The sequence below is a fragment of the Erigeron canadensis genome, chromosome 6 (genome assembly GCF_010389155.1).
Source record: "Erigeron canadensis isolate Cc75 chromosome 6, C_canadensis_v1, whole genome shotgun sequence".
Classification (NCBI taxonomy): Eukaryota; Viridiplantae; Streptophyta; class Magnoliopsida; order Asterales; family Asteraceae; genus Erigeron; species Erigeron canadensis.
In genome coordinates this window covers 32,056,794-32,066,854 of record NC_057766.1, presented here as the reverse complement: position 1 = coordinate 32,066,854, position 10,061 = coordinate 32,056,794, and the positions used below count along the sequence as shown (strand labels likewise).

Sequence of the window (10,061 nt, the reverse complement as noted above, 5' to 3'; positions counted from 1 at the left end):
GACTTTTTGCAAAGTCTCGACGACCATACAAGGAGACTGGTGCATCTTTATACAAAGTTTTAGTAACCACCCCAATTTGTATACATACACGTCACACAAACAAGATCATAAAATGAAGAATCCATGTCTTATAACAAATTAAGAACTCTAAAAGAGATCACAAACAACACACAAGAAAACGAAAAGCAAGTGTGAACGTTTACATGAAATGTAGCTAACAGCATCTCTCCTTGCAAAACAATCTAACGATATACCATACCATCTTCTAAACTAGCTAAACAATCGATAGACACTAGAAACACAAGAAACAACTCTTGATGCCAAAAAGGAAAGAGTTGTTTGGACTCTATGCATGCAAATATAAAGCTTTCTTTTATTCCTTCATCATGTTGAGATAAAAGTCCATAGCTTTCTTCCTATGGAAACTTCACCAGGATGCTCAATCTCCTCATCATCTTCAGAATCTTCATCTTCTTCCTTCTGGTCAGACGCGGCAGGAGTTCCAATCTCGCCATCGTCACATTCCCTATCACGGTTAGGCGTCCCATTCACCTCTTCACTCATAACCCTATCATCTGAACGCTTGTTTCCTACCTCATTCTCTTCATCCGTGCCTTTCATCTGCATGCAACACAAACATATAATCAATCAGAGAGGGTACTGAAATCCACGTTTGTTGATATAAAAAAAAAATTTGAAGGAAAGCTTATATACATGGGATTGGGAGTCACTGGCGTGATCTCCATTGGAGACATGATCTTCACTAGCTAAACTTGTCGAAGCTCCAGGTTGAACCTTTGAACCAGGATTTCTTCTCTTTCTCCCAACACCCTCCTCTTTACTTTGATTAGACAAGGGTCTGCCACCAGCCGTGGGGGCTCCACTGAATGAAATGGAATTTAGACGAGTAAGAACACAAACATACACACTAACTCATGTAAAAGACACTAAGATAATAAGTAACTAGTTCCATGAAACTCTGAGGAGGAACACAGAAGAAATGCTAACATACGTACGAACTCATGTAAAAGACACTAAGATAATAACTAATTCCATAAAATTTTGATAAGGAACCATATTATAGCATAATAATCAATACTTTTCAATTCAGCAATTAGACACAATTCTTTTTTATCTGGTTTTTTAATACAAAATCAGAGACATGAGAGTTAAAGCATAACCAGAGTAAACCCAGAAATTCTTTTTGTATTTAGATGTGTTAAAGCATAAACCAAATCCCCAATTCTATTATGATCACTCCAAAGGGTGTTTAACATGATGTCTAGTTAAGAAGAGTATTATTAAATAACTTCAATGAAGATTGAAAGTACAAACGTAGTTACTTACGTCTTGGGTCGGCGTAGGTTGTATCGTCTTACTTGAGGAGCTTCTACTCCTTTAGACACTTTTTGTCTCGTGTTCCTGCGGCCCTCAGTGGTAACACTGCCAGATTGTTCACTGTACTCAGGCTCTTGTTCACTTGCACGCTTGCGACTTCCACCTTTTGATATGCCTTGGCTCACTTCATTTGTGTAAGTAGAGTGGTCTGCAACACCATTAGCACTCTCATTATTTTCACTAGCAGCCTTCATTGAATGAGCTCTGGTAGCCCTGGATTTGCGCCTCGTGGATGGCTTATTTTGACCTTTGTTTCCATTAAGCTGCTGAGAAACTTCTTCAATCTCATTTGCCTGGCTGTTGTTGTTTCTAAGATCATCACCTGATTGCTCCACCCGCCTACGGATATTAAAAGAATCTGGCGCGACCTTTGCTGACACTTCTGGTTCATCTTCTGAGCTCAGAATATATTCTGGTATTTCTCCAACATCCACAAGCTTCTCTTGTGCTTGTGTTTCACCAGCTTCGTGTTCATCCTTCTTCCCTGCTGAAAATACAAAGACCTTTGAGGTACATTTTCGCAACCAGGTCAAGGTTTTACTACCAGAAGCAGGAGAGCCTGAATTAGCCACACCCAAGGATGTCCCGACATTCAGTCTCTCAGAAGTATCCTGAATAGCTTCCTTCAAATAACCATCCGCTAGCTTCGGCAAAGCAAAATTATCTGCATTCTTGATTTCTGCTAAAGTTTGAAGATCAGATAAGACAAACTCAGAAACTCTCTCGCCACATTCCTTGCAGCTTTTCTGTTGCTCAACAAACGCAACAAACCGCTCTCTTTCCTTAAGAAATTGTTCACGTTGTTCTTTTAACTTCATGCTAATCCCAACAAGCTTGTCTATATCATTCTTCATTTCCAGCTGCTGCCCTTCTAGATGCTTCTGATTTGTAGATACATCATGTTTCTCCTTCTCTAGCCGTACCCTTTCTAATTTCATCTCTTCCATTTCTCTACTTGCAACACCTCTCAAGTATTTGACATTCGCCAACTCTCTTTCTCTCTCTTCTTCAAATGATTTTTCACGTTCACGCATGCGATTTTCAAGGTCTGACTCTTTGTTCTGTAAATCAGTTTCGAGCTCTTGCTTCTTCACTTCAAAGTCATGAAGTAGTTGGGATTTCTTGCTGTTATATTTTTCAGCTAAGACAGATTTTTCATGCTCCATATTAGCAGCAAATGATTCTTTAGATAACTTGAGGGCTTCTAACTCTCTCTCTACATAGCTCTCTGTTTCCAACCTCAAATTATTCAACTTTTCTTCTTCTAGCCGATTCATTTTTTCCAGGTTTTCCCTCTGTGCAGCAACAGATTCTAATTCCTTCATGATCTCGGCTCTTTTCTCATCAAGATCTTCCCATTCTTTTTCAAACTTCTCCTTTTCCTGCTTTAGGTTCTCCCTTTCCATCAGAACCACTTCCCTCTCTTGTCTAGTATTTTCTATCTCTTGCTTTAATTCAGACTGTAAACGGACATGCTCACACCTTTCTTCTTCTGTTACTTGGAGCCTTTCCAGATCCTCCTTAACCTTAGATCGTTGTTCTTCAATCTCTGTATGTATCTTCTCAAGCTCAGCTTTGAGATTTGACAAACTTTCCGTCTCGCTGCGAACTTCTTCCCTGTCTTTCTCTATATTCTTCTCCTCGGCTTTAAGGGACTTCTCTTTCTCCTTCAAAGCTTTCGATTTCAGATCAAAGTCTTTCTCTTTTTCCTTAATTTTCTCAAGTTTCTTTTCTACTGCCTGCTCTCGTTTTGCAACTTTTCCTTCTGTGTGATTAACTTCCACTTCCTTCTTCTCCACCTCAATAACCCTGATCTTAAACTCCTCATCCAATGATTTTCTCTTTTGTTCCAATTCCAACTCAAAATCACGAGTCTTCGCTTCCAAGAGCTCTTTATGTTCATCCAAAAGCTTTTGAATCTCTACCTGCAAGGAGATGATCCTTATCACATCTATGGAAAGATATCATACATCCATCTATATGCAACAATTCATAAAAGTTTACCTGTTCTCGCATATTGAGCTTCTCTTCTAGCTCTACTAATTCCTTCTCTTTTAACTCTAAGTTTTTTCTCATGGCAGCAGCATCCTGCAAATGAACAGTACGAATAAAGTGAAATACATGCATTTAAGATATTAATCAGTCAAGAGCCGAAGAGAGACTTACTTTCTCTTTTAAAGCTAGGTTTTCACTCCTGGTGCTTATTTCTTCTTCCTTAGTTTTCAAATCCAAATTAGTCATGTCGATTCTCTTTTGTGCTTCATCAAGATCAAGTTGTTTCTGTTTATATACTCTATCACTATCATTTGCCAGCTCCTCCCTTTGGTTGAGCAATCTACGCACCTCAGCCAGCTTCTCCTCTCCCTCTTGTAACTTCCTCTCCCATTCTCTCAAGTCCTCCCGTTGGTGAGATAGATTCCGTTCATGTGCATCTCTCCTGGAAACATACAAGGAACATGAAGCGAAAAATAATAATGTAGAAGTCTAACTTTTACAAAATGTGAAGCATACTCGTTATTGAATGACAGGCGTTCCCTCATCAGAGAACTTTCTTTTGCCTCGATCTCAGCTGATCTTCTCTGAATTTCTGATGTCTTCCTGCTGACCTCAGCAAGCTTGGCATCAGCAGCACGTAACTTCGCCTCTACCTCCAATGACCTCCCTTCAATGCTAGCAGACAGAGCATGCGCTTCCTCCAATTTCGAATCAGCCGTGAACTTTATTTCCGCATATTCTAAGCGCATTTCACGCAAACCTTTTTCTAACTGCAGTGAACAATTATAAAATATCAGAATACACATCACGCTTTATGATTAAGATAAGATAAAGATATAGAGTGTAGCACATATGCTATACCTCATTGACACATTGCTTTTCAACTCCCAACGCTTTCCTCAACTTCTCCTCTCGCTTCTCCACCTCTGAAATCACAATAAGATGTGATGTTTGCTCACGCTGAAGGAGCTCTTTGGCCTCAGCTAACTCTCTCTCAAATTTTTCATTCATAGAGACCCATTCTTTTTTCTCCATGAGTAGGAGGCCCATGTTATATTGGTATTCATAGAGCTGCATGTACACCAATTATCAAATGAAGTAAATTTCAATCAGTCACCATATGTACAAGAACAGTAGAAAACATAACACTGATATAAAGGTTGCACATTGAATTTAACAAAGGGGGGATGTGGTGCTTGTGATAGGTCCTTTTATGTACCACAAACTTAATCAAGTGACAATTACTACTACTTAGAAATACGCAATAAACGGAAGTTGAATAAGAGTAATTAACGGTTTCGCTAAAACAATGCTAGATCTGACAAAATCTTTCTGCATGATTTCCTAATTGGCACAACTTAAAGCGACAACCTATGTTTCTTTTACAAATCCATAATACGCGAGTTTGTAAAAGAAACAGATACAACAGCAAATAGACAAAGTTTACAATACTATAACCCTAAGTCAAATTGGGCAAAACCATTTTATGTAATTCCACCAAGAAAAAGTTGCATGACTTTTATAGACAAATTGGGCAACCAATATTTGTAATTTTTGTAATTCCATAAAACTGTCCAAATCACTTATATGTACTTTGAAAGAGAAAGAAGATCCAGTAGATCTGAAAGCTAGGTCCAGTGCTCTTTGTCCCATTTGCATTTCGTGTTCACGTGAAATTTGATCACTTTCCATGAACTTACTCATTCTCAAATCAGTTTGAGTCCAGTTTATCGAAAACTTGTAACTATATTGTTGTTTAACCAACATCATATAATCAAGTAAATGTCATAAAACAACCCATCGATAGCACAATACTCGCTACCTATTATCGAACTGATGATGTACGATTATAACCATATGGTACGGATTTACCAAACCTCAAAAGCCATCCAAGATAACAAACTTATGTTAACACTGCAACAGCGAATATTATAGCAGCATATAATTGATAGATCAATTTCAAATCTTTACATACACTCACTTTTATTAAGTAACAAAAGGATCGCATCGTTGTGTGTGTGTGTGTGTGACAGGGGGCCTAACATAGTAAAGTACTCCGTACTAATTTACCTACCAATTAACGGTTACACCCAATCTATAAGTTAAGGATTTTGCTAATGGGCTATGGTTTTTTTTGTACAATATTTTACTGCAAGGTCGCCTAACTAAATAGTAACAGATTCCAGAAACCCAACTAACTAAAAATCAAATCATAACTACAATAATTTCAAATTTTAATCAAGACCCACTTCACAAAATACCAAAAAGTTTTCATCTTTAACAAATTTACAAACAATTAGCATCACAAATACCATAATCAAGAAAACCTAATAATCAAAAAAAACTACAGTAAAAAAATCGCAAGAAAAAAGAACTAAATAACTAACCTCTTTTTCAAGCATAGTAATTTTATCAACTAGAGCATCTTGATCCATAATTCCAACTTTTGAAACTAACCCTTTTGGTGTTTTATCCCCAATTGCAAAACCCTTTTCTTTAGGGTCCGAATTCCCAGAACCCGACCCGTTTCGGGTGGGAGAAAACCAACTCGAAAATAGTTTATTTTGAGGAGTTGTACTCATCATAAAAATTCTAGTGGATCAATAAAAATCTAGAGTCATAAATACTGTAAAAAAAATTGAAACTTTATTTTCTTTTAAAGAGACCCAAAAAAGGAAATTAAAATTTTTTGTAATCCCAAGAGTAATCCAAGTGAATTGATATTGATGGAAGAAAGAAGGGAAATAAACGGACGTGAAAATAATCCCAAATCCCGGTGAATAAAACCAGTTGGAATCCGGTAACGTCCCTAAACTAACTTTTCTTTATTAAAATAATTTTGGGTTTTTTTTCTCTCTCTAAAGAAATAAAAAGAGAAAGAGAATGTGATTATTATGCGAAAGAAAGAAAAGAGAAAAGAAAGCCACCGGCTTGTGGGCTTTGTCACTCACACGTTGTATCTTTTATTTTTATTTGCTGTGACAGCCGTTCTGATATTTCAATTTACCTTATTACCCTTGGTTTTGTACAACAATAATAATCTATAATCTTTTATAAAGAGGATTGAGATTAAGAAATTAAGCAAAAAATTTTTTCCCAAAATACCCCTTCATAAAACATAAAACCCTTATATATTTCCCTTTCTCCAATTCCCTCTAATCATTACACACTCTTATCGACCTAGCTTCTATCACCCTCCGTTGCCGCCCCCCTTCTCCACTGCCTCCCGCGATATCCACCACCACCTGCCTTTCTCACTTTCTAGCCGCTGCAACGCGCGGGCACTATGCTCGTAATAATAAAAGGATTTTGATGACTCTCAAATTGAATAAGAATAATGTTTTTTGAGAGATAGATGACAAACTAATTACAAACATATTTTGTGTAAGAATGGAATTCAAAGGTGAATGTAGAAAAGACAGAACCTAATAAGATATCTATGTGGATTAAGCTCGTAAATCTGCCTCTAGAAGCTTGGAGTCTAAGGGGAATTAGTACTCTGACTAGTAGATTAGGCAAACCAATTATGATGGATAGCATGACTGCCAATATGTGTCATCAAGGAAATGGTAGGATTGGTTTTGCAAGAGTATTAATTGAAATTGAAGCAGGCAAAGAATTAAAAGATCAAATTGAAACTGTTTATAAGGATGAGTTTCAGGATACTACAAGAACCAAAATGTGAATGTGGAATATTCTTGGAAGCCAATAAAATACAGCCACTGTCAAGTCTTTGGTCACTGTGATATTAAGTGTTAAAAACAGAATGTAGTAGATGAAAGAATGGAAGCTAAAGATGGGGATGTCGATGTGAATCAGGGTTCAGAAGAAACAAAGAAGGATGATTTTGTTCAAGTTAATGTTAGGAAAAGGTTTCATAGGAAGAATGGTGAGCAAAATGGTAGGAATGGAGGAAATAGAGGGAAAGCTAATGTGGAATATAGGCAGAAGCAAAAAAGTAACCAAAACAAATTTAATGAAGAGCCTAATAGCAAGACTAGCACACCTAGAAATAGGTTTGGTGTACTGGCTGATGAAGGGGGGGAGAGGAAGTTAATGGTGAATTGCCCTATGATAACAAATTGATTGTGGATGCCTTTCTTTTAAAGGGAAGTAAACCATCAATAGAGGAAATAAGAGGCTGGTCTAAGGAAATGATACAGTATTTTGATAGTATGTGGCTGCAGAGGAAGAATAGGGAGGAAAATCGAATGGAAGAAGATATTATAGAGGATATGAATGATGCTACTGGATGTTTAGTAGCAGATGAGATTCAAGGAAGTGATGCTCAACTCTTAAACTGGGCATCAGTTTGCCTGGTATTAATGGATTTAAAATTGGCTATTTGGAATATTAGAGGGATGAATACCTCTATTAAGCAAAATGAAGCTGTTAAATTTATTAGGAATGAAAATCTTCAGGTGTGTGCATTCTTTGAAACCCATTTAAAGTTAAACACAATCCAAAAAGTTGGAAACAAGATTTTTGGTAATTGGGAATGGACATCAAATGTCCAAGTTGCACCATCTTGTTGCAGAATCTTGGTAGGATGGAATTCTAGTGACATTGACCTGATGGTGATTGACTCTACTAAACAGTCAATTCTTTGTTGCATAGAGGTAATTTCTAGTAAGATCAAATTTTATTGCAGCTTTATATATGCCAGTAATAATGGCAGTGAAAGGAGATTGCTTTGGAGGGAGTTAGGCAAACAGAAACAGTTTGTTGATAATAAGCCTTGGGTGCTATTGGGTGATTTTAATGTTACATTAAATGCTAATGAACACTTTAGTAGGGGATCTAGTAATACTATCGACATGCAAAATTTTCAAGATGCTGTCAATGAGTTGGAAATTGAGGATATTTGTAGTTCAAGGTCTAATTACACCTGGACTAAATCATTGAAAAACAATAAGTGTTATGTCCTCAAGAAATTGGACAGAATCATGATCAATGAAGGGTTTCTAAAAAGTTTTCAAGCTCATGGTGTTTTCTTGCCTTATAGTGTGTCAGATTACAACCCCGCTGAGCTTTCAATCAAGAATGGTCAGGTTAGAAAAGTAAAATCTTTTAGATTCTCTAATTTTGTGGCTGACAGAGAAAAGTTTAAGGATGTTATATATTAAGACAAAGTGGGATGACAACATCCAAGGTTTTCATATGTTTAAACTTGTTAAGAATTTAAAGAAACTGAAAAAGCCTCTAAATAAATTGAGTTGGAGCAAAGGTAATGTTTTTTATTCTTTGAATATTTTGAGAGAGAAATTGGTTAATATTCAACAATTAGTTGACAAGGAACCACATAATAAGGAATATAGAGGGGAAGCTGCTATAATATTGAAGAGTTTTTGGAAGCTGCAAATGATGAAATAAAACTTCTACAACAAAAGCCAAAGTTTAGTAGCTTCTAGAAGGGGATAAAAATACTGCCTATTTTCATGGGATATAAAAATCCAAGAGGAGTAAGAGCAGAGTGGAAGTTATATGTGATGAAGATAGGATAAAATATGAAGGAAAGGATGTTGCTGCTCAATTTGTAAAGCATTTTGAGCATTTTTGGGGAAGAACTGATACAGTTTTGCCTGTGATGAAAGGTATTTTGATAAGGCTCTATCTAGTGAAGAAGCTGCAAATATGATAAGGCCAATTGATGAATCTGAAATAAAATAGGCCATTTTTGAGATAGATAGCAACAAAGCTTCTAGGCCTGATGGGTATTCTTCTGGTTTTTTTAAGAAGGCTTGGGATATAGTGGGCAGTAGAGTGTGTTTGGCAATCAAGGAATTCTTTTCAACTGGTAAACTGTTGGGTGAAGTTAATGCCACTTTGATTGCACTCATCCCTAAAGTGAACACACCTAATAACGTCTCTGATTTCAGACCTATTGCATGCTGCAATGTTATATACAAGTGTATAAGCAAAGTTCTCACAAACAGAATCCAGGAAAGGCTCAAAAAGATTGTTAGTGTGAATCAAAGTGCTTTTATTCCTGGCAGGCACATACAAGATAATATTCTTATTGCTCAAGAGTTACTCAGGGGCTATAACAGGAAAAATGGGCCCAAAAGATGTGTTATGCCGATAGATATACATAAAGCATATGATACAGTAAGCTGGAGTTTCTTGGAGGATGTTCTGGTTAAATTTGGATTCCATAAAGATATGATTAAATGGATCATGGTATGTGTTTCTTCCTCTAAGTTCTCTATCTGCTTAAATGGGGAGGTGCATGGTTATTTCAAAGGGGAAAAAGGCCTAAGACAAGGTGACCCTATATCACCTTACTTGTTCACTTAGGTTATGGAAGTCTTCAGTCTCATTATGAAAAAGAGAATTGAGGAATCCACTGAGTTTGGATACCACTTTGGTTGTAAGGAACTGAAATTGTCCCATATGTGTTTTGATGATGATTTGTTAGTGGTGTGTAAAGGTAATACTAGATCTCTCAAAGTTGTGAAACAGGCTTTGGAGGATTTTAGTAAAATTTCATAATTAAATCCGAATTTAGGTAAAAGCACCATATTTTTTGGAAGCCTGAATGAGAAGGAACAAAGTGAGTTGCTTAATATTTTGCCTTTCAAGTGTGGAAAGTTATCAGTGAGGTATTTGGGTGTTCCTTTACTTGCTAAAAAATTGGGGGTAAAGGATTGCAAAGTATTAATTGATAA

General features: G+C 36.7%; 1 protein-coding gene across 1 annotated transcript; it reads right to left on the bottom strand.

Moving 5' to 3' along the window:
* Positions 1 to 108: 108 nt before the first annotated feature.
* On the bottom strand, positions 109 to 6,264 carry LOC122606295 (nuclear matrix constituent protein 1). Its single transcript, XM_043779253.1, has 8 exons — positions 5,781 to 6,264; positions 4,255 to 4,464; positions 3,910 to 4,163; positions 3,565 to 3,835; positions 3,403 to 3,486; positions 1,348 to 3,323; positions 715 to 883; positions 109 to 621 (listed from the first exon to the last, which is right to left on the bottom strand). Exons 1-8 carry the CDS (start codon positions 5,976 to 5,978, stop codon positions 385 to 387), a joined length of 3,399 nt encoding a protein of 1,132 aa, XP_043635188.1. The 5' UTR covers positions 5,979 to 6,264; the 3' UTR covers positions 109 to 384.
* Positions 6,265 to 10,061: the final 3,797 nt, after the last annotated feature.

Bases quoted from the DNA above. Each gene is read 5' to 3' on its own strand.
- LOC122606295 (XM_043779253.1), bottom strand. From the start codon at position 5,978: ATGATGAGTACAACTCCTCAAAATAAACTATTTTCGAGTTGGTTTTCT. The intron at 3,836-3,909 runs GTATGCTTCACA...GTATGTTTCCAG, and splicing joins CGCCTGTCATTCAATAACGA to GAGAGATGCACATGAACGGA. The intron at 3,324-3,402 runs GTAAACTTTTAT...ATCTCCTTGCAG, and splicing joins AGCTCAATATGCGAGAACAG to GTAGAGATTCAAAAGCTTTT.